At 48.5% G+C, this 25,690-nt stretch overlaps 8 protein-coding genes across 8 annotated transcripts; 6 read left to right on the top strand and 2 right to left on the bottom strand.

Annotated features, from left to right (window-relative positions):
• Positions 1 to 1,145: 1,145 nt before the first annotated feature.
• On the top strand, positions 1,146 to 1,839 carry N7533_004089 (class I SAM-dependent methyltransferase; the record flags this gene model as incomplete). Its single annotated transcript, XM_057100739.1, has 2 exons — positions 1,146 to 1,557; positions 1,640 to 1,839. The coding sequence occupies 2 exons, from the start codon at positions 1,146 to 1,148 to the stop codon at positions 1,837 to 1,839; spliced, it is 612 nt and encodes a 203-aa protein (XP_056960369.1).
• A 3,523-nt stretch (positions 1,840 to 5,362) lies between these two features.
• On the bottom strand, positions 5,363 to 5,685 carry N7533_004088 (uncharacterized protein; the record flags this gene model as incomplete). Its single annotated transcript, XM_057100738.1, has 2 exons — positions 5,363 to 5,474; positions 5,528 to 5,685. The coding sequence occupies 2 exons, from the start codon at positions 5,683 to 5,685 to the stop codon at positions 5,363 to 5,365; spliced, it is 270 nt and encodes an 89-aa protein (XP_056960368.1).
• A 1,037-nt stretch (positions 5,686 to 6,722) lies between these two features.
• N7533_004087 (uncharacterized protein) lies at positions 6,723 to 7,088 on the bottom strand (the record flags this gene model as incomplete). The annotated part of the gene is made up of 1 exon (XM_057100737.1): positions 6,723 to 7,088. One exon carries the CDS (start codon positions 7,086 to 7,088, stop codon positions 6,723 to 6,725), a length of 366 nt encoding a protein of 121 aa, XP_056960367.1.
• A 1,531-nt stretch (positions 7,089 to 8,619) lies between these two features.
• N7533_004086 (uncharacterized protein) lies at positions 8,620 to 10,226 on the top strand (the record flags this gene model as incomplete). The annotated part of the gene is made up of 2 exons (XM_057100736.1): positions 8,620 to 8,668; positions 8,749 to 10,226. The coding sequence occupies 2 exons, from the start codon at positions 8,620 to 8,622 to the stop codon at positions 10,224 to 10,226; spliced, it is 1,527 nt and encodes a 508-aa protein (XP_056960366.1).
• A 3,908-nt stretch (positions 10,227 to 14,134) lies between these two features.
• Positions 14,135 to 16,567, top strand: steA (sexual development transcription factor SteA; the record flags this gene model as incomplete). The annotated part of the gene is made up of 5 exons (XM_057100735.1): positions 14,135 to 14,264; positions 14,336 to 14,435; positions 14,515 to 15,959; positions 16,040 to 16,241; positions 16,324 to 16,567. The coding sequence occupies 5 exons, from the start codon at positions 14,135 to 14,137 to the stop codon at positions 16,565 to 16,567; spliced, it is 2,121 nt and encodes a 706-aa protein (XP_056960365.1).
• Positions 16,568 to 17,741: 1,174 nt separating this feature from the next.
• N7533_004084 (putative sucrose transporter) lies at positions 17,742 to 19,875 on the top strand (the record flags this gene model as incomplete). The annotated part of the gene is made up of 4 exons (XM_057100734.1): positions 17,742 to 17,896; positions 17,939 to 17,978; positions 18,092 to 18,413; positions 18,476 to 19,875. The coding sequence occupies 4 exons, from the start codon at positions 17,742 to 17,744 to the stop codon at positions 19,873 to 19,875; spliced, it is 1,917 nt and encodes a 638-aa protein (XP_056960364.1).
• A 707-nt stretch (positions 19,876 to 20,582) lies between these two features.
• N7533_004083 (bifunctional K:H/Na:H antiporter NHX1) lies at positions 20,583 to 23,036 on the top strand (the record flags this gene model as incomplete). The annotated part of the gene is made up of 4 exons (XM_057100733.1): positions 20,583 to 20,730; positions 20,823 to 20,972; positions 21,094 to 21,753; positions 21,811 to 23,036. 4 exons carry the CDS (start codon positions 20,583 to 20,585, stop codon positions 23,034 to 23,036), a joined length of 2,184 nt encoding a protein of 727 aa, XP_056960363.1.
• Positions 23,037 to 24,862: 1,826 nt separating this feature from the next.
• Positions 24,863 to 25,225, top strand: N7533_004082 (uncharacterized protein; the record flags this gene model as incomplete). Its single annotated transcript, XM_057100732.1, has 2 exons — positions 24,863 to 24,874; positions 24,926 to 25,225. The coding sequence occupies 2 exons, from the start codon at positions 24,863 to 24,865 to the stop codon at positions 25,223 to 25,225; spliced, it is 312 nt and encodes a 103-aa protein (XP_056960362.1).
• Between the last annotated feature and the right edge of the window lie 465 nt (positions 25,226 to 25,690).

The following is a 25,690-nucleotide window of genomic DNA, read 5'->3' as shown; positions in this document are numbered from 1 at the left end:
GCGATGGGAAAAGGTGACGTGGAGTAACTTTCGGCGTGGGGCTGTGGATTCGTGGGGCAGCTGAGCTGTGGATTGTTTATGCCCCATTTTATAGACTTCAGGAGGTATGTACAGTATATATTACATGCTTTTTCTGCCGGCCAAAACTTCCATTTTTACTCGTAATAACTAGTACAAATTTCGGAAGAGATGATTCACGCTCTTTGTTGTTTTCGAGGCATGTATGTACATATGTACACTACATCTTTGGTCTGTCAAATTGTATCGTTTTCACACACAGCGAGTATGTACATAGAAAGAAAGCTAGGCTCTGATCGGTATGTACATAGCATTGTGTTTTTCTGATTGAATACCTGGAATGTGTCACTTCAATATTTCTTACAAGTCGCATGGACCTTTATTCGAAATATTGTGTAACACCCTTCATTTATAAACGTAATCTCTCCTCAACATTCGAGACCTGAATACTGAACTTACGGATAACACTTGTCTATTTTGCCCGGCAACTTATCGTACATACATACCTTTCAGTGCAGAACCTTGGAAGTGGATACTACTAGTTTCTGCAATAGTAGATTGGGTGGTTCTTCTACAAAATTACCCGTGCTGAGGTCCATTTGCAGCACAACCCGAAGAATAGGATGTCGGTGTGAGCGATTAGATAGCCGATCAAAGAGCAAGCCCGAAGAATGGAGCCGGAAGATATCTGGAAAATAAAGTACACATTGTATGCAGGTTTGATCATGACATATGATGTGTATGGACATACGCATAGAGCGGCAGGTACCCGCAGTTCAGCCCTGTAGCATACATACACGTATTTGTGCCACGCGCTCCGAACTCCTTTGGGGGAGTTGCAAAGCAGAGTTTGATAAATTGTATTGTATTGTCAAAATAGGCGGTAATCCGCAGAATTATGACCAGGTGTTGAAATATCCTTGTGATTGTCCGCCCTGTACCCCTCCACTGCGCGTCCTCAGCTCAAAAGATCTATCATTCTCACACGAAATCCATCTGAGCCATCCAATTTCGCAAAGATGCCGCAAGCTTATACGAATGATCATTCTTCCTCGGTCCTTCAGACATACACTTGGCGAGATGCCAATAATTCAGCGGCTTACCTTCTTCCATATCTACGACCACACATGAGCATCCTTGATGTTGGCTGCGGTCCAGGCTCTATCACAATCGACCTGGCACGGAAAGTTCCACAGGGGCATGTGGTGGGTGTGGAATATGTCTCCGATCCATTAGATGGAGCACGGTCGCTTGCTAGCTCTGAAGGAGTGACCAACGTCAAGTTTCAAGTCGGTGACATACACGATCTACCGTTTCCTGAAAGCACGTTTGATATTGTCCACGCACACCAGGTTCTGCAACATATCGCAGATCCAGTCCAGGCATTCAAGGAGATGCGACGTGTTTTAAAGCAGGGAGGCATCGTGGCAGTACAAGAGTCTATCGACTCAACAAGATACCCTGAATCAGAGGGCCTAAAAGCTTGGAGTGATCTCCAGGACCGTATGCGACAGACTAAGGGCAATAGTCTGAAGGCCGGTACTCAACTACATGTTTGGGCGAGGAAAGCTGGATTTCCCGTGGAGAATATGAAAAAGAGTACTGGGTCATGGTGTTTCAGCACCCCCGATGAACGAGAATATTGGGGGGGGTGCAATGGAACAAAGAGTTCGCTCCTCTGGCCTTGCAGTGACTGCAGTCCACGAAGGGCTTGTCAGCGAAAAAGATATACAGCAGATGGCAGCAGCGTGGAGGGCCTGGGTGGAGAACGAGGATGGGTGGCTTGGATTTTTACACGGGCAAATTCTGTGTTGGAAGTGATACCCTATCTCAAGACCTTTCGTGGCTCGGCCTAGGAGGGCCTTGAGCGTTCCTTGGCTTGGGGCCCATGATATCCATAGAATCTCAGATTTTATTGGCGCTCATAAAGATCCTGCATAAGAACCACGAAATTTAATCAGGAGCTAGCCGATGAGCAAAGCTTTATGAAAGACCGCGAAGTCGATACGGCGCTTTGAGGCTGCGTACCTAGATTTTCTTCTAAAGATGAAAATCATCTGTCTATTAGCTGGTTCTGGTAAAAGTGGAGACCTTCGCTGCGATAAAGTACTGAGATGCCCCGGGGCAGATTGGACGCGGGCATATCCAGATTTAGTGTAGATAGGTCTTGAATTAGATGATCTTCGTGTGTGATATTGCTAGGCATGGTGAATCGAAACATCATACTATTGATACAATCTGATACAAATAGTTGATAGAAACCACTCCATGGCAAGTAGACCTACATAGAAACGGCTACATCGTAAGCCATTCCATATAGAGATAGATTAAGAACTACACCCCTCAAATAGTGACGGATGTAGACTGTATAAACCCACGTTATTGTAGGCTCTGTCGTACTGACAACTTGAAAATGATACTAAGTTGAGCTATGACCATGATTGCCTTACTGATCAATAATACAGTAGACGGTCATTCTCGTCAATTGCAAAAGTTTTTGCGTCAAATGCAAGCGCCTATTCCACCCTAACGATGAGTGATAGAAAATATGATAGGCAGGCGTCCACCAGCCCCTCTCCCGGTAGTTAGCTGTCTATCAAAATTTGTATAGCAAGACGCAATATTTTAAGTTCTTAGCTTGACATATTCTTCAGCGAACTACTAGTAATATAGATACTACCATCTTCGAGATAAGATAAGGTAGGCAAGACCAGCAATTATGATTGCAGGAACGCATGTGGCTTGTGCAGCTTTTGCAAGCCAAGCTGTTTGGCACTAAAGCATTAGTAGAAAAAGAACGGGCAGAATATGGGCTGATTCATCATTTTCCGGGCTGGCCGCTATCAGCTTCTGTAGAACACGATCCCACGGCTACTTCATTATTACTCTTCCACTAGCTCCTTTATCAGTCAAACATTACATTTATCATCACGCCTAGTCGTAATTCAGCATTAAATATCTTATTTTGGCTTATTTCACAGTAAAAGCCTTAAATTTATCTCACTTTCACTCTTATACCCATCCTTCGAGTTCAATCTACTTGCCAGGAGAACAAGTTGCACAGTTATGTTCAATATTTGAGAATTCTACAGAGTCTAAGATAAAGAGCTTGATATTCTCTTGGTATTCCTATTAATCAGGAGCTTCGGAGTCGACTCTAGCTATGGCCTCTAATTCTTCTGATAATTGTTCCCCGTTCCCAGACCTGCGAGAATCATGGCCTTGCTGCGGCATATGGCTTATTATAGGGGAACTAGCTGTGGCCTTCGTCGTATTGTTACCTCAAGGCACCATGCTCTACCTCAAGGCACCATGCTCTACCTCAATCGTACCCCATCGATAAATCAAAGTCCTGAAAGCGATCTCGAAAAGAATCCTGGCTCTTCTGATTAGAGTATCGGGTTTACCGAATCGACTGGTGTTCCCGTTGGCGCAAGCTAGTCTGATGAATCTTGCTAAAAATATATTATGGGTGTCCAGGTGTGTTACTTAGGTACTAAGCCTAAATTACTATCTTTGGATGATGGTGGATAGAATTGTTATTTGCAGCATTCAGGCACTCAAATAATGAAACACGCGGTAGAACCGGCGTAGAAGGTGGTTCTTGGGCAGGGTTTGCAAAAGTGCAACATCTTGAATGATTTATTAGCTGAAGGGAAATCAAACTCTGAGTGACGTCTAGAGCCACTCACCAGTCAGTCTATTTCAGAAGACTAGGCGCTTTATATCAGCGTCATTTTCTTATTTGAAATCAAAATTCAACTTATTCAGCGAATATGCTCTTGAGTGGCAGCTAGAAGCGGAGGTTATTGAAAATGAAAAGCTTACGCTGATTTTCCAAGGTTGGAAGGGTATTGTTCTTCAAATATTAGAATGTTCTCAAGGCCTAACTACTCTAGCTTGCGGATGAGAGGAAAGACCTATAAAGTGGCCAGGGTTGAATGATTATGAAAGTAAATTCTCAATCCGCCCTTCTAATCTCCTTCCATTTTATACTAGGAACAGACAATTGTTCAAGCAAAATATTTTGCATCCCGAAAAAGGCTAACCTGATCAATGACAATTCTTTGTGAATTCCTTCATCGTTCATAAAACAAAGCAAATCTAGACTTAGTAGGAAAATGCCCACTTCTTGAAAGGCCAACAAGCATTTGATCATGATCAGCCACATAATAGAGTGCCTGGCTTGGCTTCTGGGCTTATCAAAAGCTCTTCTACTTCCATTAGCATTCCCCCAATATCTATGCAGTTAAGAATACTGTTTAGCAGATCTATAACTCCTCATACATGATGGTAGTCAGACAGCCTTATATATTCACAGAGAACATTCCAACGATCTTACACAGATCGTATAACGGAGTAAAACCAGATATACTGCCAGTCAAGCCGTATCATAGAGCTATAAAATATTTAAAATATATCAATCTGATAATACTCTATCACACTGAAAGCAGAGTACTCATACTTATATCCATGGATATGAATAATAGTCAAGTGTAAATAGATAGTTTCAGGCGAATTAAAGTAGGTCTATCCCAATCACCTTAAATACTATATCAGTTCAAATATCCAAAATTCTCTGATACCTTAGTCATCCTAGACAACCACGCCTATGTATGTAGTTCCTTCCGTCCAGTCTTCTTCTCCTTCTCTCTCTCTCCTCAATTCAATCAATCTCGTTCTCTGCTACTACAGCAACCTCGCCTACGCGCGTAAACGTATCTGAGCATCTTTACCAGAGCGATATAATTCACTGGTGATAACTTACAGTATTGTCTACCAAATTAGAAATTTCTTGTAAAACCTAATATAGATGTCCAGAACACCTTACCAGCCCAGTAAAGAGAGAAGATTATATTAAAAACCAGTCCGAAAGGTGCAACAACCCCTAAGCAACTAGCTATATATTTATTAATGTTTGGATAAATTCTTTGTCAAAGTTGAAATCTATTGGTACGGGTCTCACCGGATGATGTCAATGCTGCCGTCTACAAAGCTCATGCGGGGAACATCACTCTGACATCACCAGCCGTCTCATCATCGCCGCGCAAAGGGTAGACAGCTCAAATCGTTCAATTATTTTTTTTTTCTCATTTGGTCATATTTGTTCTTTTCCTCACACCTATATAATCTTATAGATGATCATGACTATTCGCGTTATTTAAAAAAATTGGAGAAGTGGCCATCGAGTCCATATTATCCATCATTCCAACGCAAGATCTCAATCTACTCGTCCAATTTAGGCTCCGTGGTATGCTGGGGATAGATTTGAGGGAAGAAGGGACCTTGATAGAAGAAATGTCAGCTCACTTTCTACTAGGAAAGACACAATTGTGTATTCGACTCATGCCATACCTCTCGCTGGGTTATTATCATCCGACATATGATCAGTAATTTGATGGAGATCTTCGATAGCGTGCTCGTGCGCGAGCTCGGCACAGATGGCTTGGGAAGAGCTGCTATTGTCAGCTGCCTGTAGACACAACCAATGGGGCATGCCTTAACATACGGTGCAACATTTCGGCTCTCGTGAACGATCGTCTCCAAGTCGCTCATTCTGCGCACTCCAGTTCTCGGCGTATTCTTCTTGTCATTTCCATCGATTGAAGTACGCTTCTGGACAGATGTTGGGTCCAAAGGGTTGTTGTCGATAGTGGTTCCGACCATCTTGGGCGGTTGAGAGTGGAATGGATGTTAGGTTGCTTGTTGGTAGTTGGTGTGTATGTATCCTGTTAATGAAATTTACCCAGGTAGTCGGTGTAGACTGTGGAAGATAATCGTAGGATGAAAGAACTTTCTGAGTCTTTTAAGGCCAAGTGCGGGGAGACTGTCCCGTGGCGCTCGGCATATGATGTGGCAAGCCTATGATATAAAGACTATTTTGGGGAGAACGAGGGGCCAATCGTTTGTACCCGCTCTTAGCTGAATTCAAAACTGGTGCTAGCTATTCTCGATCGAAGTTTCAAATCCTGATCATGTACAAAATATTGCAGCTACTCTTGAAATTGTATCTCCAGTCGCGATGATCATGACATGAACCAGCGAGCGCCACCGAATACGTAGCCGCATCTCATTAATCCGCCTTCTCGCCTCAATTCCCAGGTGATGATGATCAAGGGCCTGCATTAAGTCCCAAAGTTAGCACTACTAGTGGTATACGTCCGAAGCTTCATGCTCGTATATCACTCATGGCAACGTAATCATCTCAAACTCTAGGAGTCTGCTGGCTTGTCTTGAGAAATAGCTATCGGGTAGAATCAAATTTGGATCTGAAGAATAAAGAAATTTGAAATTGATGGATTATACATTAATGGTAAATATTTGGCAGTTGAAACAACATATTTCTATTCATATGGCACATCACAGGTCAAGTATCAAAGCAGGATGACATCACTGGCTACTTGTAATTCAGATCGATCCCCGCAACACAAATAGCATCGATAAGCCGTAGTTGTTTCGAAAAGATATCCCTGTCCTGGTGAGACGAAATATTCGAGGTCTTGTACTTCGACAGAACCCTTCTTCAGTCATCATCGGATGCTCCCTTTTTCTTGTATCTACCTTCAAGCTCTCGTCCCGGGCGGCCGTTGATGAAGCCACGTCGGATTTTGCCATTGCTGTCATAGAAAGCCGGCTTTTCGAAATTACGTGCGCGCTTTTCCCAGTCGCTGCCGATATTGCTCCGGAGAACAAATTCAGGGAGATCATGGCGTTTCGTCTATGCGTGGATGGTAGTCTTCATTCCGCTCAAATGTAAAATTCCAGAATTCAGTACGAAGGTTGCTTTGCCGACCTCGCCCCCAGTACTTCTCTTCTGGGTCAACGATGCAGCGATCCTTGGGCGAGAAGAAGAAGGCCAGGCGAAGTTGCTCTCTGGTAAGATTCAGGTCGGCTCCACAAGGGAAATATTCTGGAATGGCAGTGAATAGGCCTTTCGGCGTCGACGGGTCTGAAAATGTTGAGGTCAACGATGGAGACGTCTCGGGCGGAGAGACGAGTATGTCACGAGTTTGTCGAATGCTGGGTGTCTCGGGTGTCCTGGGAGACTCTGGGATCACGCCAGCTTGCATGGGCTGGAATATTACTTGGAGTGTCGGCGACGCTTGGACATTTCGTGTGGCTTTTTGTTTGCATACCGGCACATTTCCACAGCAAGGAAAGCTAGGAGTACGGTGACGAGCACAGAAGGTAAAACGAGTTGAAGCTCCATCTGGCTGTGGCTGGGGCTGGGGCCTGAGCACTGGCCAGCCCAAGGACAATCCATTTCGGGGGAGGATTGAACATCCTTTCGATTGGAGTTGAAAGGTGGAGAGATGTTGGTCGGATTGAAACAAGTGGATTGAAACAAGTGTTCAAGAAATGGGGTGATGTACAGTGAGAATGGCAGTGAAGAGGGAACCTTGGAAGGAAAAGAGAGGAAGAAAGGCAGTAGGCTATGAATTGGAAGAGTGGGAGAGTGGAAGTAAGTGGAAGTTCCAGATGAGGAAGGCACTGAACTCATACTAGAGAGTTCTCGGGGAAGGTACGACCCTTGTGGGTGCCTGAGGCGACAACTCTCATACACCACCACCACCGCCATCACTAAATAGTTAGTAGCTAGTACTACTATCTAGTAGAAGCTTGAAGCTAACCGGTGGACTCGCGCAGATATCAGGTTTGTCTCATATACATAACAAGGTACTGGAGCCATGTAATAGTATGTTGCTGCACTGCCTCTGATATACCGAAATTCATATCCATACGCTAGCCATCATGATGACAATGTGCAGTTCGTTGACCTCGGGGTTTTAACAGGAATGGAACTACTACTATGGAGGAAGTTGAAGTAGTACTACTAGTAGTTTTATGTTCAGTAACTGCTATGAAATTTCAAGTTCTGTACTAGTCAATCGAAGCGCAGTTCCCTTCTATTTCAACTTGAAGATATAGCCCAGGCCGGTCGAAAACATACTGATCTGCAACCTATTACCATTTGCAACTAACGCGGTTATAATAACCCCGATACTGACTAGATGCGATACTCACAAGCCCAGATCTAACAAAGAATTGTGGGGAGGCCTTAGATCGGATGCACAGAAAATCATTTACCAAATCCTATCTTGTAACAAAATCTGATGATTTACAGGTCTGAACACAAACCGACGAACCAACGAGTCGTGAATGGAAACCAGCTTTGGAGAGTGGCCCCACACTAGTCCCAGAAGAGTTATTGTCTGGAGAAAGGTGGATTTTTTCGCACCCGAGGCTTGGATGGGGTACGGCTATCGCTCGCCCGTAGTCCAAGTTGCGCCAGCAGGAATTTTTTTTCTTGTCACACTGGACATTTAACCTGGAAGGTCTCTTCTTTGTTTTCATTTCTATCATCTGTTCTTGGCGATAGTCTTGGAAGTTCTCGGCGCAGAGCTTGATTTAAATCCTATACTACCTTCTCGCTGTTGAGTTCGGATCCTTCGCTGAAAGCGGAGAAGTGAGGTCATTGTCTTCGCCCCATTAGGCAGGCCGTGGCAGCCAAAAGCGATCTGATTAGTTGCTCGGCGCTGCAGGAGGACTCGCTGACTCTTTTTTGAATATAATATCTTCTTTGTGAAGATTTGCGGGGAGATGGTTTTCGCACGTGGCGATGTCTCCGGCCACGACGATCAAACGCTAGGTGCGAATGAACCCTGCAGCATTCCCAGGATTACTAGTGAACGCCATCTTTATCCAACAGACACTGACACTACATAACAGAGCATCAAGTATCTGCGAGAAATATCACAGTTGTCTCATGGGGCGATGATAACGACCCTGGCAACCCATACAACTGGTCTTTATCTCAAAAATGGACCCTAACAGCCCTGGCGGCATTCACGACCTTTATCACCATGATGAACGGCACGATCATAACAGTTGCGCACGAGGCAATCAACCAAGAGTTTAATATCTCTGATGCCTCTTTCCCGCATTCGTACTGGCCCGTTGCATCTTGGGCTGTTGGCGGCGGCTGTTTCTCTCTCCTCATCTTGCCGCTGATGGAAGACTTTGGCGTGAGATGGGTTTTCCTCTCCACATACCTCTGCTTCATCTGTTTCGTTATTCCTCAGGCTCTGGCGCAGAATTTTGCCACGCTTGTTGTAACGCGATTCTTCGCTGGAGGGTGTGTTGCTATCCTCGCCAATACCTCGGCCACGGTTATTGGGAATGTGTGGGATAGTGAGAAAGCACGCAATGTCCCCGTCAGTTTGTACATCGTCACCTACCTCGCCGGAAGCAGTATTGGTCCTGTTATCGGAGCTCCTATCTACCAATATCTTTCGTGGAGGTGGATCGGCTATCTACAGCTGATCTGGTATGGAGCTCTTTTCCCGGTGTACTTCTTTTTGTTCAAGGAATGCCGTGGCATTGCCATCCTGGCGCAACGAGCGAAGGGTTTGAGGAAGGAGGGAAAGTTGGCATATACCCAACACGAAATTGACATGGAGGGAACATCAATGATGAGAATTGTGACTCGAAGCGCCACAAGGCCTATTGTGCTCTTCTTCACCGAGTCAGTCGTTTTCGTCTCAACGCTCTGGTCCGCCTTCACCGTCGGAACACTCTATCTATTTACACAGTCAGTCGAACAGGTATTCGCAGGTCTTTATGGCTGGACACCCGCACAGGCCGGCTACGTCCAATCAGCCATCGTCATCGGCGAGATCCTAGGATGGGTCGGAACCCTGTTCTCAGGAAGACTATACTTCAACTCGGCGTCTCGAAATACCGAAGTCCCTGGGACACCCATCCCCGAGGCTAGACTATATCTCGCCATCGTGGGTGGAATGATTGGTATCTCAGGAGGAATGTTCACTTACGCCTGGACCTCGTATCCCAACCTCCCCTGGATTGCTCCGGCCGTCGGGCTCGCAATGGTCGGCGCGGGTAGTGTGATCGTAGTGACGGGAATCTCAGACTATGTCGTGGATGCTTACAGCAAGTACGCGGCCTCCGCGATTGGCATCATCGCCGCGGGCGAAAACACGTTCTCGGCCTTTCTACCCCTGGCTGCTATGAGCATGTACTCGACTCTTGGTTATAACTGGGCCAGTACGCTTCTTGCGTTCATCTCGTTAGCGTTGTCTCTTGCGCCCATTCTTTTTGTGGTGTGGGGGAAGGAGATTCGGGCAAGAAGTCCGTTCATGAAAGAAGCCATGCTGGAAAAGCGGAGGAAAAGTATTGATTCGGTTTGATACCGGCTTTCTTCTCTCTTCTTTCCTTTTCTCTGGCTTTTTTGGTTGGATCATCCAGTGCGGAGTATGTACATACATTAATCAGACATTTTTCTTCTATTTTTGCGCTATTGGACATACATTCGGACATAGCATTAGGTAGAGTATCTGCATCTAATGACCTCATTTTTTAAAACCAAAGAACATCATCGAAACTCTCCCAAAAAAGCAATTCAAAACGAAGAGCTGAAAAATTCTTCAGACTGTCGCCTATTCTTAGAACTTCTGTAACAGATATCGGCTTGTTTCACCCGCCACATGCGAACCCACGAGGTTGAGAGATCCCGGGTCCCACCGGATTGTTGGAAGCTAAAAGCAAGGCCCAAAAATGGAGGGGGTGAGGCTCAGGGAGTGGTCATGGTTTGGTTCGGGTGGAGTTGAACTAAAGGGGGTGAGGGTACGTTGCTATATCGGAAACCAAGTCTGAAAAGGGCATGCATGTAGAAAGATCAGAAACACGCGGACTGAACTTTGTTTCTTCTTTTGGTGCCCTTTTTAGTTTGCTTTTCAACAAAGGATTGTGTGTCTTACATGTTACTTTGTCAAGGCGAGGCCCCGTGCACGACTAGCACCAGCAGTCAACACTAGCACCGGCACAAGCACCACAATCTATTACATACAATCAATTGCCCCTGTCGGCATAGATGACCCGGGACCCTAAAAAAACCAAAAAAGGGGCGGGGCAGCCGAAAAAGAGAGAGAGGGCATATAGCATTCCATATGAAGAACTCGAACGAAGAAGAGAGTGGAAACGATTGGAATTGAATACAATATACTTTTAGCTAAGCATGCAATGGCCAGGAGTCGCGCGGAGATTTTCCAGAATGTGGTATAGAACGGCTCTCGCGTCCACTAGCTTCGACTTGAGCCCTCGTGATCCTTGGAACGGTGCCCAGCCTTACATCGCGATAAACAACCGTTTTCACGGAGTGCATGCATATACTGAATTTTTGGTTGTAGACTGGTTGAACCTTACGGACACCGGTCAATGTGACGATTTTCGAGAACAATATCACCTCCGCTGCCGATCAACAAGAAGATCATGCCCACATGTAACGCGGAAACGCCCGGTAAACCTTGTGCCGGCCCGGATCTTGAGTCCGGTATCTTCATCTGATTGTTGAGGAGAAAGATCGTCCATTGCTTTATGGAGTACGGGTACGGAGTAGTACTTCGTACAGGGATCAACTCGGGATTTGGCCGTGAAAGACTGAGTGAGGAGGAGCAGGTAGTAGCACTAGCTTCCCCAATTGGAGTGTTGCAGCATCCCGGTCAATGTCCCAGCCACGGGAATTCTAGACGAGAAACACACTAACGCCCCACGTTCGACGACAAGGCTAAGGGTTAGAACTTCTAGATCGTTTCAGGGTGGACGATCAAACCGAGCTTTAGGTGCATTCTTTGTCTCTGTTGCTGTGCTCTCCACCCGTCCGTATTGTTTACATCCCAACTAGTACTAGTCCTGTTATGGAGTCCCGTTAGTCCAGGGGCAGTTTTGGAGAAAAGAGTTGGAAAAATATGGAAAAAAAACTTGAAAGAAAAAAAGTCCACCATGTTGAAACTTCGATCAAGAGTCTATCGCAGCTCCTGAACAATCCACACGCACACGGCCCAACATTTCCTTACGAGCGCCCCCCCCTTTCTTCCCCATTTAGTATGACTTCTTTGGGTAATGGTGTGCGATCTAGTTCATTCTCCGTGAAAGAGAGTAAGACATTTTCCTTGTTCGGTACTCTTCGGCAAGAGAGCTTCTAGCATCTCCACAGAGCGTGTGGGCGCGGTCCGCCATCATCACATCGGAGTCCGCCCGGTGATCTTCGTGTTGGAAGATGAGACAAAATGATGCGACAACCTTAAGCTCCGTGTTCACGAGGAGGGCGATCCGGGATTGAATGTGTGTAGATCAACGAAGGAGGGGGGGGGGTTGGCTGAATTCTCCGTGAATGTGAGGGGATTCCAAAAAGCAGAGCCCCATATTCGGGGCCGAGGACTCCTTTTTTTCGGTAGGCCTGGTTGGTCAACTCGAGCGGATGAAGTACAATATGTACTACCCGCAAAAAGGTTTCACCGAGGCCATGTGGGTGCCTTAATGTTCTGGACCTTGGGTGCTGTTGATTGCTGCTTGATTGCTGGTCGGGCCAAGCTTTTTAATTATGACTCGTTTTTCATCTCGTAACCGTGGGCGAAATGGGACGGGTAAGGGCTTCAGGGTTTGCCAGGGAGGAGATGAAGAGTCTAGATTTGCTGATCTGTATAAAATGAATGACATAAACAATTTATCGGGCGGGTCAGGAACCAGGTACGAGTACGGTGGGGAAGGTAGTGAGTGAGTCTCGCCCGAGTTGTCAGCCAGGATATAATTGTGTATACTGCTTCAGGTGTGATAGCCACGAAAGACTTATGCAAGATCCGGCATTTCACTGTTGCAGGAGAGTGCTCATGCACTCCAGACATGACGTCCGAGGGTTGAAGGATGCATCAGCCGGTGGAAATTCGGAACGGCGATAGGGGGGGGGGGCAGCATGCCATCCCTTTTTTCGACTGGTCTGTTCTGATCAGTCGTGCACTGCGCTAGACTAGGATGACTAGTCGGGATAACCGGAAGCGATCCAGTCAAGCCACAGCCGTTAAGACCGAAGGACAGAGGGGGCATATCGGAGAAATAGCAGAAATGGGGGTGTGCAATGGGACCTTGGACAAATAGATTTGGAGCCACCAGGTTAGTGGGAGGAGTGGGAGGAGTGGGCCAGGGCAACCCGGTTTCAATGGCTGCATGTAAGCGCCCAGTGGGAAGTCTGAAACACCAGTCCAGCGCCAGTTTGACTTGCGAGTGAGCCCTTGGCATGTCTCCACTGGGACACTCCCGTTGGCCTGGCCGCGGCACCCTGGTCACAATAGCCTTGAAACGAGAAAAGTGATCCCCTCGAAATGCACAGACGTTCTGCAGTCCAGTCACGAGTGGCGTGGGGAGTATCGAATCAGGGTGCAGAGGGGAGGGGAAGGGAGATGAGAGAGAAGAAGAGAAGAGTATGGAGGAGTAGAGAGTAGAGAGTAAAGAGTACTAGTCAGTAGGTACTAACACAACGGAGTAGACTGTGGTGTGATGCAAAGCTCTCTTTTTGGGGCAAGAGGAAAGAGCCAGCCTTCTGCTTTCCCGGGTTCCAGTGGATCACTTACCATACGTGACACTGTATTTTCCAGAAAATAGGTCATCATTCTATGAAGGTCCCACTCTCCCATACAGTAACGGTCACAGTCACCTTACCCATACTCATTGGCCTACCATCATCTCTCATCTACTGCTATTATTAACTTAACTTAGGTGCATCCCCTTCCTCCTCCTCCTCTCCTCCTCATCCCACTCTGTCGAGAATTCTCTCTCCTTCGTTTCTTTCTTCCGCTGTGCGAATTCCCACAGAGGCTTCTACCGGCTGGTCCAGTATAATCTCTGACATCTGTCTTTCTTCTGTCTTTCTCTCTTTGTCGTCATTTCCGGAGGCTGGCTCCTCTCTCGGTCTCTCAACGCTTCACGAAATTTGAATCTCTGCGGTAGTCGCGTTTCTTCGCTCATTGCCCTTCATCGCATTCAATCCTCTTTCCTGCGATCTATTGAATCGCCCCACGTCTTGAACCTCTTCCGCGCGGCTATCCGACTGTGTTTCGCAAACGACCAGAGTGAGTCGGCCCGCATTGATGCGATGCGTTTCGTTTCATAGGCAGAGTCAGGTCTAGAGTCAGAACTCGTGGACATCGCCTTTGTCTCACTGCTTCTTGTCTTTCATCCTTTCTTTGTCCCTCGCCTTGCTTATCTATCTGACCTTTTCCGCCTGTGTGCTAATGGTTAATTCTTTAGTCAAGCGCGTGGCACCATGTATCCTCACCCGGGTGCCCCGATGCCACCCCCGCCGACGCAGAAACCGGAAACCTTTATGCTCTCGCAAGAGGCGCAGAACAGTCTTCCGCATGATGCGCAAGTCGCTCTGCAACAAGTCGATAATCGTACGTCCTGCGTCCACCTCCGACAAAACACTGCGAGGCATTTGTTTGTTAACTTGACTCCTCCCCGGTAGTAAAATATTTCCTTTTGTCAGCCCCCGTCGACTGGCAACAGGACCAGCTCATTCGCCGTTTCCTCCTCCCAACCGGTGACTATGTCTCGTGTATACTCTGGTTAGTACTGGAAATGATAAATGGCCATGCTTCGCAGCGAAGAGGCCAATGGCCAAAGCTAACCAGACTTGTTCGACAGGAGCAACCTCTTTCACATTTCGGGTACCGACATCGTTCGCTGTCTCGCTTTCCGATTCCAAGCGTTTGGCCGCCCTGTGAAGAACTCAAAGAAATTTGAAGAGGGTATCTTCTCCGACCTGCGAAATCTCAAAGCCGGCACCGATGCAACCCTCGAGGAGCCCAAGAGCGCGTTCCTGGACTTCCTGTACAAAAACAACTGCATTCGCACGCAGAAGAAACAAAAGGTGTTTTACTGGTACAGCGTTCCCCACGATCGATTGTTCCTCGATGCACTCGAGCGTGATTTGAAGCGCGAGAAGATGAACCAAGAAGCGACAACGGTCGCGGTCAGCGAACCCGCCATGTCCTTTGAATTCGACTCTTCCCAGTCCCTATATGAGCAATTGACGAAAGCGCAACAAGCGAATTCCTCCTCGTTCGCTGCCCACGCAAGTACGACATATGGCCAGCCCAACTCCCCCGTGGTTCGGACCGTTGACGCAATGCCTCCTCCCCAGATGGCTCCCCCAGCGATGCCGCTACTCCAGGACGACCCGGGTCACCCCGCGATGTACGGAGCTCCGCAGATGCCCCTGACGAATAACATTGTTCAGGGTATCATCAAGCGTGAGCAAGATTACGGCCCAATCCAATACGATCGCAACGGAATGCCGATGGCGCGTATCCACCAACGCCATTCATCGATGCCAACCTTCTACGAGTATTCCCCCGCTCCGTCCTTTGTGTCCTCTCAGTATGAGGATTACAGCAACCGCGGCCTGTCCTTCGAACCCGTGACCCCACCCCAGCACTCCGTCGGGCTTGGGGCCGAACCTGCTTATATCGCTAACGAAGATACCGGCTTGTACACTGCGATTCCGGATCTCTCAAACGCGGCTTCGTACAACCCTATGATGCAGCTGCCTCCATCGAACTTCGCCAGTGGCCACTACCCTTCTGCCTCCCGCTCTTTTCCGTCCAACGCATATTCCGTGATCGAAGGCTCACCGACATACAAACAGCGCAGGCGCCGACCATCCGTCACCCCGGGTGCCTCAAGCATGCCGGGTACAGCGCACGGTTCCGCCCATGGTACCCCAGCACCCCAACCTCCACCCTATGCTGCACACCGGCCTAGTGATCTCCGTCGCTCGGTGTCTAGCTCTGTGGCCCCGGTGGCTGAGGGAGAGGAACCTGCGCAGGACTACTCTCGCGCATACCCTTCCATGCTTCCCCAGAAGGATCTGCTCCAAGAAATTTCGCGTCACGGAACCCCACTGCAAAACCTGGACGAGTCCGTCAACCATCATCACTCTGTGCCACTAAACCACCAAGCTGATGACTTGGCGGCGCTTCCTACGAGCGCAGCATTGGAGAACACCGTTCAAAATAGCACTGGCCGATCGGAAAGGGCAGGCCCTGGTCCTGCTCGCCGGGCTCGCAGTGCAACCATGATGGAGCTTGGTCCATACCCCCCATAAATCTCATTCATGCCCAATCCCATCCTGTGGCAGACTATTCAAGAGATTAGAACACCTTAAGAGGTAAGCCTGTTTCTATTTTTAATTCTTCAGTCCCCAATTGTGGGGACGATCTGCACTTTGTCCCCGTCATCAATGTGATGGGGTTTCGATTGGCGCCGAAGCTAACTTGGGCGCTTAGGCACGTGAGGACTCATACCCAAGAACGCCCATACCCCTGCCCCTACTGCAGCAAAGCCTTCTCACGATCCGACAATCTTGCACAGTAAGCTTACACCACACCTGACGCCTGAGGCGTGGGCTTGTCTTGCCTCTATTTTTACCGTTGCTAATTTTCCACTTCTCAGACATCGTCGGATCCACGAAGCCCAACAAGACGGCCAGCCCGCCCTCGCTGCCGAGGAGGATCTGGAGAATGATGGCGAGTTCGACTCTCCCGAGTCGTCTCCCCCTGCTCCCGCTCACCCCCACCCCCACAGCATGGTCAACATGCCCGCAATGACCTCCATGGCCACCCCTATGAGTATCCCTGCCGTGCCGGGCATGGCTTCCCACATGATTGCTCCACAAATGCTCCAGCAGCAGTTGTGAGTTTCACTTATATGAGGATTTTATCCCCTGGCGCGGTTTCATTGTTTGGGTTCGTTGGCGCTGCGGCGTCCTGCTCTACCTACCGTCTTGTAATCTTTTTTTTTCACTTTGCTTGCTTGGCCCGGTCTCGCCTCACCCGTTCTGACTTTTTCTCTTTTCTCGCCTGTTATTTGTGATGGGATGCACACGGCTGTATCCCGCAACGGATCGAAGAAGTTCTCTCTCGGTTCATCTTGTATTATTGTCTTGTCTCGCCTTAGTGTCGTGCCACTCAGCACACGCAACACCCCCGCGGTTCACACAATCTGCCCGGCGGGTACGGGCACATCAGGCGTAGACAGTGCGGGGGATCTCTATGGACATGGACACACCTCTTGGTTATATTTTCTTTTTTTTCTGGAACTGCTGGTTTGGTTGCTTTTTCTGGAATATCGGGTATCTTCTCAGAAGAGTGGGGAAATTTGGGAATTGGAGATCGCTTCGTCGCAGCTTCAATTATACTATAGACTACTTAACGAATTGAATTGATTAAAATTGCTCTAAATGCGGTATTATTAGGTGTTCTTAGGTGTACATACATTAGTGACTAGTTAGTTGTTCTCTATTTCTAGTTCTGCCAATCACCATAATACGTGATTGTCACGTGTGCTGACGCCGCCAGCAAGCAACATATGCAGCTCTCAATTCCGATCACTTCAGCCCCACGACTTGGTCAACTCAGAAAACAGCGGTAAACATATCCCGCTGTCGCTGCGTATCAATAGAGTATACCGTTCTTTTCTCGCACCTAGCAAACAGCGCGCAGTGCCCACAGTTCCGGCGTGGCCGCATGACCTACACGCCTCATCGTGGCCCCCGATTGATGGTCTGATTTGATTTGCGGAGAGACCACAGAAGCAGCCACATACCCCTATCTAGTACGATTTGGTCAGCCATCACCAGTTGCTTGGCTCGGATCGTTCATTCTAAGAGCTTGCCTACGACGCTTTTGAATGACCCTTGTTGCGATACATAACTATATGCTAGTAACTTTCCCGCCATTGTTGTGGGCCCTTTGATCTTATCTTGTGTTACCGAAGGGCTTGTCCCAAGCGCAACTCCTCTCTCTTGTACTAAGACGAGTGCATGATATTCCCGAGTTACTAAGTCAGCTGAAAGTCGGATTCCCCTCATGATGGAGGGAAGGCGAGAAGATGGGACTGGTGCTGCAAGCGATAGTGGTGGCGCCTTCGCGGAGAGAAGGCATGAGGACTCCTTTCATGATTCTTCTAAGAGTGCATGGTACCTATTTTTACTCACGGTATCTATTGGTGGGCAAGTCTCGTCCCTGTTTCTCTATTTTTGACTTCTTTTCTTCCTAACACAATATAGGCTCCAGGTTGTCTGGTCTGTGGAGCTCTCGAATGGATCGGTAAGTTCGACCTCTCCCCCTTCCACAGTTTCATGATTCAACATCTCCATTGTTTTTACCGTAGAAGCATATTCAAGGGCTCAGCTAACAGTACCTGCCATTTTTCTGATCAGCCCTTTCTACTCTCCCTGGGTATGAGCAAAGCGCTCCTTGCCGTTGTTTGGATCGCGAGTCCCCTAGCTGGGACTTTGGTTCAGCCTTACATCGGTATCCGCAGTGACAACTGCCGTAGCCCGTGGGGTAAACGCAAGCCGTTTATGGTATTCGGTGGTGCGGCGACTATCATATGCTTGCTTGCCCTTGCGTGGTCGCGAGAGATGGTTGGTGGTTTCTTGTCTATATTTGGCGCAGATCGTGATTCGAACGGGACAAAGACGATGATTATTATCGTCGCAACTCTGTTCATGTTTGCTCTTGACTTTGCAATTAATACGGGTACTTCTCCCCTTCGCTCATTCCCGGACGTCATCGACGCATCTGATAATCTGTTTTCACAGTGCAAGCTGGCATTCGAGCATTTATTCTCGACAACTGTCCCGCCCATCAGCAAGAACAAGCCAATGCCTGGGCTAGCCGTCTAACCGGCGTCGGCAACATCCTAGGCTTTATTTCCGGCTACACTGACTTGCCGAGGTACCTATCATTTCTCGGAAACACGCAGTTCCAAATCCTTTGCGTCATTGCATCGGTTTCTCTTTTCATCACATTAGGCGCCAGCTGCATATACATCAAAGAGCGTGATCCCCGACTGGAAGGCCCGCCCAGTACAAGCGGACTGGGTGTAGTCTCTTTCTTCCGCCATGTATTCAAGTCTATCCGCGATTTACCACCGCAGATTTCTCAGATCTGCAAGGTGCAAGTCGCTGCTTGGGTGGGCTGGTTTCCGTTCCTGTACTACTCGACAACATACATCGGCCAGCTTTACGTGAACCCAATTTTTGCAGATCATCCAAATATGTCAGAGGGTGAGATCGATGAGGCCTGGGAAGAAGCTACCCGCATGGGGACATTCGCGCTTCTTGTTTATGCTGTGATTTCCTTCCTTGCTAACATTCTTCTTCCGCTTTTCGTCGTGCCTACCTATGGGGCCACATTGGGGTCTGCTGAAGACGATAACGAGGGTTCAATTGACATTGCGAATGGGGAGGGGGATGCAGATGAGCCTGCTGAACACCGTCGACTATCATTTTCCGGAATTCCAAGCACTGCAGCTGAGCCACTTCTTGATGCAGTGCCTCACAAGAGAGGACCTGCGGAGGGGAAGCCGACATGGCTTGCTCGTCTCCAGATCCCTGGATTGACGCTCCGCCGTACATGGCTCTTTTCTCACCTTTTGTTCGCGGCGTGCACGTTTAGCACGATATTCGTTTCCTATTATCCCGCAGGGTCGGTAATTATTGGCTTCCTTGGGATCTGTTGGGCCGTGACGCTATGGGCACCATTCTCCCTCATTTCCAATGAAGTTGCCCTCATTGATATTCAGCATCGTCGCAAGCATCGCGGGGCGGGAGCTCACAATGTAGCCCAGGGCACTCCTTCAACCGCTCATGGTTCTGGGTCATATGCAGCCGTCCCTGGGGAAGATGATCATCAAGATCACGAAAATGAAGACACCGACGACCGTGAGCATGATCACGATCTCGAAAACGGTCCACTCGGGTCTACATCCGAAGACGAAAATACTGCTCAAGCCGGCATCATCTTAGGTCTACACAATGTGGCCATCTCGTTCCCTCAGATATTCTCAAGTCTCGTCTGCAGCGCTATATTCAAAGCTGCTCAAAAACCACGAGGTGAGCCGTGGGATGATAGTGTGGGGTGGGTTCTACGATTCGGCGGAGTCGCTGCACTCTGTGCCGCATGGTTGACCAAGAAGCTAGCCGAGGGGACACGGTGATCCTGCAGCATAATTTTGTGCGCTCGAAGTTAAACTTGGCTTTCTCAAGTAGCTAATATGATTGGATTGATTCCGCCCTAAAGAAAATACAAGGGTATACATTGTATCGATGTATGTAGTACGAAGGAAGTGGGTCAGGACACGCGGACATGGGATCAGCTCAAAATACTCTATTCTTCTTTTCGGTCACTTAAAAACTTGACTGGGATATAACTGTCTCAATCGACCAGGACATATCGTATATAATAAAAGCACCAAAATAGCAACTTGAAGAAGACTTGGTTGGACTATGGCTATTGCATGCAGTGTCGATCCCCCCTTAACCAGCCGCAACCCAACTATGTCTTGGCAGCGGAAGTGGGCCACGTGTTAATTACCGAAATACACTGACCATACTGTCTCATTACACCGCTCAGCCCTGTCATCTCTCACATTTCTCGAAGCCCGCCCCTGCTAAAAGGATCCCTCTCGTATCTGTCCCGTCTTTCATATACCAAACCTCTTCCAGTCGATGTGTCCCTCCCGTCCCTTCCAGGCGGGTGCAACTCCAAGAACCTCAAACCTTCCAACCCTATTTCCGTCTGGCACTCCCTCACTCCCTCAAGCTACCAGTCGCTAGATTATGCGCAGCCGGTCCTAGCTCTTTCTCGTCAGAGTTACTTGCCAGGTGTACACACCCGCCCTCGAGCATTGCTGATCGAGTCGCGATGGCCAGTCAACTGTTTGGCGATGCCGCCTTCGCCCTCATAAGTACGCACCACCCAGAAGATCAAGGCGCGGGGTCGGCCCTTTTGGCAAATGCTAATCTCTTCTTCTTTCTTACAGGGCGAGCGGCCGAAGACACTGATCCCGATGGTACGCATCTAACACCCTAGGCTCCCTTCCCTTCCCCACCAAGAAAGCTCCCCTTCACGACGCGGTGATCTGACATGTGGCTTGGAATACAGATGCCCCCGAGGCGGGCTCGAAGGAGATTACCAGCTCCTGGGCGCTCTTTATCATGATCATGCTCTTGATGTTCGCCCTCTTTACAAGCTATATCCTGCAGCAAAAGAAGATCCAAGCTGTGCACGAGACCGTGCTATCCATCTTTGCGGGTATGTGATATAACAGCGGCAGGCCCAGGGCAACACAGACTGGCAATGAGTCAATCGCCTTGATCCCCTGCGCGCTTTCTTTCATGTCTTATTGGGGTTTCCCAGGCTAACACTAACCTAGGCATGTTCGTTGGTCTGATCATCCGCCTTACCCCGAAATCCAACCTCCAGGACAGTGTCGCCTTCGACTACCAGTTCTTCTTTAACCTCCTCCTCCCTCCCATTATTCTCGCCTCCGGGTACGAGCTGCACCAAGCGAATTTCTTCCGCCATATCGGTACCATCCTCACCTTCGCTTTCGCGGGAACGTTTATCTCAGCCATCGTGCTTGGTTTGGTTCTATACCTTTGGACACGGATTCCGATAAGCGGGCTGAATATCTCATTCGTCGAAGCGATCTCTGTCGGCGCCACGCTCTCCGCGACGGATCCTGTTACCATCCTCGCCATCTTCAACCTCTATAAGGTCGAGCCGAAGCTATATACCATCATTTTTGGCGAGTCAATTCTGAACGATGCCATTGCCATTGTTCTTTTCGAGACGGCGCAGAAGTATGCCGAGAGCGAGGCTGGATCACTGACATTCTTACATTTGTTCGAGGCGTCGGGTCTCTTCTTGGTTGTCTTCTTTGGCAGTATGTTGATTGGAATCGTTGTCGGCATCGTCACGGCGCTTGGTCTCAAGTATACTCTCGTGCGCCGTATGCCCAAGATCGAGAGTTGCCTCATTATCCTTATCTCCTATGCCAGTTATTTCTTTTCCAACGGCGTGCATATGTCGGGTGGGTCTCTTTCCATGTTTCGCTTTCGTCGCATCGTAAGCTAACCTTCAACTCTAGGCATTGTGTCACTCCTATTCTGTGGTATCACCCTCAAGCATTACGCCTACTATAACATGTCGCGCCGTACGCAGTTGACCACTAAATACCTGTTCCAGGTCATGGCGCAGCTTTCGGAGAATTTCATCTTTATTTACCTAGGCCTGGACCTTTTTGTTGAGTCCAACCTGCAGTTCAACCCGCTCTTCATCCTTGTTGCGGTTTTCGGCATCTGTCTGGCCCGTTATCTGGCTGTGTTCCCGCTCTCCAAGGCTATCAATTGGTTCCTTCGTTATAGAGCTCGCCGTCGCGGCATTGAGGTTGCGGACGAACTGCCTTTCTCCTACCAGGCCATGCTCTTCTGGGCTGGACTGCGTGGTGCTGTCGGTGTCGCGCTGGCTGCGGGTCTCACTGGTGTCAACGCGCCTGCACTGCGGGCCACTGTTTTGGTGGTTGTCGTGTTGACCGTCATCATATTCGGTGGTACCACAGCTCGCATGTTGGAAATCATGGGCATTCGTACCGGTGTGGTCGAGGAAATCGACTCAGACGACGAGTTCGATATCGAAGTCACTCATGGAGGAACATACTATAAGCGCTCCGACACTGCTCTAGGATACACTCCCCGCCACGACTCCACGATTCCCCTAGACGGCCTCAATAACTCGCGAGCCGGTCTTGGCCGCCGCGCAGATAGCTATACAAGCGGTAATAACCAGCGCCCGAGTCCACCGGGACACACCCGGATGTACTCGAATGCATTCAGCCAAAAGGACACGCATTCAAAGCGTGATCGCTCATCAACAGCGACCCTTCTCAACGGCGGCGTCAATGACCCAGATCTTGGAGGCAGCGATGACGAGTTCGGACTCCCGCCCAGCGGCCAGAACCGTTCCAACTCCGTCGCCCATCCAGATGAGTTCGACCTCGATCTTGACAACGCTTCTGACGACGACCTACCACCCGCAGCAAGCAGTTCGTCCCGTATGCGCCGATCTCCATCACACCCCACCCCAGCTGGAACTGGTACACACACCCCCTCACCAAACCCAGGCACATCGACGAGCGTATCCCCAGCCCGTCGCGAACCGACACTCAGTGCGCGCGACGCTCTCCGAGATCTGTGGCAGGGCGGTGCATCGGGCGACCACGCCGCGTGGTTCCGACAGCTTGATGAGGATTACATCAAGCCGAAGCTGCTACTTGATCAGTCCAACCATAAGGGACCCGGACCTGGCGCTGTTTGAGTTGAGTTTGAGTTTTGATTTTGATTTGATATGACATGATTACCCTGGAAACGCATTTCCTTCCGCCCTGACTTGACTTTGACTTGCATGTGCATGGTCTCTATCAGTGTTGTGTGTTTTACAAGATGAATTGTATATTTAGCCTTCCTACCTTCAAGTTACCCCCTACCCATGACAATTTTCTTGCCGCTTTGGATCTTGCATTTCCGTAACTGAGGTTTCTCTTTTTCTTCTTTGTATGTGGTATTCCCGAAATCCGGTGGTCATTATTTTGGTGGCCTTTTCTTTTTCTTTTCAAGGTTCTCATCTTTCTTTGTCTGGCTTTCTCTCTTTCTTTTGGTCTGTTCCCTCTAGACACCTGGGCAGCTGGATAGCCCTGGTAGCTAGCCGTCTGCCCTTTGCTTCTACCACTACTAGTTGTACTATATGGTCGAGTGTCTGGCTGGGCTATATCTCCAGTCCACCAGAGCTGTGTATTTTCCAAGACTTGTCTGTAGTACCATGTGATAAGAATAAGACAGTGGTTAGAGATCTGAGGCTGTAGTTGCATAGTAATAAGCACACACTACGTACATAGTATTCGGACCTCTACTAACTCCAAGTTGCAGTAGATATGATGGATCTAAGTAAATAGGTCGACATCAACCCTGCCAGGTGGTAATTGTAAATCCGGGCTCCTATTGCCCATGCTCGATCAATAAATGGCACCTACTACCTAGGTACGGCCAATCAATTGGATATGCCAACCTGCTCAATGCAATTTTGTACCTATCAAGTAACCCAGCGCTAGAAAGGAGAAATTTAGCTGCTTATTCGCTATCAACCAATCATAAGCCAGCACAGTGATCTCCTCCCCAATCCAGGTTTCATTTTTCAGCCTTGTTATGACCGAGCCGCAATTCATTGCCCGATACGGAAATCTTGAAGCAATTTGTATCATCTGAAGGAAATTCGAGCTGCTACACTATTAACATGGGGCGCTGCCTTTCACTGCTTGATACTGTTGGAGAATTTGATTTCCAGTGATGTATTTGAACGTAAGAGGAAAGTTTTGAGCCCCTCCTTCTGTCTACCCTGCAGGTCAGATTGGTCTTTAGCTGCTTACCAGCTTCCAACGAATCACATGCCACTGTAGTTGCCGGCTCCCCATTCTTTGTTTCAAATTGCGAGCATCATGATTTCTTCCTGGTTGCAAAACATCCGCCGAGCCGTAATTTAAGCTATTTCATTTTTCGCTTCTTTCGGTCATGTGCAGTTCTTGTAGAGATAGTACTTAGGTAGTGCCTAAGGTGGTCTCTCGCATTTCTTGTTTTCTTCAGCAAAACGAGGAAAATGATTACTAGTGATGATCCGTGATTACAGGTTTGTCTGGGGCTGCAAGAAGTTGGGAAGAAAGGTAGCACTTTCTCTCTCGCCTAAACCTGTCATTCTCGCCATTGACTTTACAGGTCTCTTTGCCGTAAGAGAGCTTCTTGCATTTATGGGCACGCTGTGATCAGCAGCTTATTTTATAACAACCTTAGAATACTATGCAGCTTAGTATCCTTGTCAAGCATATGGAGATCTGACTTGGAGATTTAGAGTATCCTAGGATGAAATTTAATTTCCCCATGAACGACTTAACAACCTTATCGATCATACATCACTGACCCTGACCAAAATATTATCTCACTAGCGATTGGAACACCCATGGAGCGGATTACTGCCTCAGGCCCCGATCTTCCTTTGAAATCCCGTCACACCTGATCATTTTTGACCTACCACTTCACTTATCCCAACTCGTTTCAGAGACACCAAAGCTCCATTGAATTTCCGAATCCAGCATCATGACCACCGTGGTAAGCCTTTCACTGCGAAAACCTTGTATTTAACGCCAATGAATACTCTAGGATGTCCCGCCGTCCGGGTGGGGCTCAAAGCCCGAGGACCTCGAGCACCTAGAGGACTGGGAGGCGGAGGATAGTATGGGCCAACATCTGTGCGAAGAGATGAATCTGGGAAGAGGCCGTCCGATTATGTGTCATTGCACAGATAATGCCTACCTGTTTGAAGCCGGTGGAAAGTTTTACTTCTGGTATTGCGTTGGTCTTGATCTCTTTGAAATCATCTCCCCGAACACTCTGGAGCAGATCATCAAGACTATGAAGGAAAGGGGAGATGATGGCGTGAAGACCAAGAAACTCCTATGACCAACAACCTGCAGCTTTCCGAACGTTTCTGGTCCAGACCTAACCACACACGACTTAACGGCCTTATCGAGCATAGAAAGTCTACATGGTCAGACGATCCCGAGGCTCGAAGCTCTATTGCGTCACCACCAACCACAACCTCAACTCCTATCTCCCCGCCATCGCGACATATGATTTCTTCAGCCCCGGGCAGAGAGTCGCGCAATAAAAGTACCAATATCAGCGGACAATACCCCGCCGATACCGATACCCGTAATCGGACAAGATTGACATGACATGACACCCAATCCTCGTACAAGACTCGGGTCCCACACAGCCACTAAAAGCTAGTATATCCCCGCATTCCCAGACCCTTTCCCACCTGGGCATCTTCCAACCAGAGGCTGGCAATTCCTACCACGGCAGGGAGTCTTGATAAAGTGATAGAGCTTTGATTTGCCGGCGTGCCGAAGTGAGGAGAAGATG

This window comes from Penicillium manginii (genome assembly GCF_028828005.1).
Source record: "Penicillium manginii strain IBT 31320 chromosome Unknown utg000004l:1.0-7231830.0:1.0-7236170.0, whole genome shotgun sequence".
Classification (NCBI taxonomy): Eukaryota; Fungi; Ascomycota; class Eurotiomycetes; order Eurotiales; family Aspergillaceae; genus Penicillium; species Penicillium manginii.
This window is presented reverse-complemented; position numbering and strand designations above follow the sequence as displayed.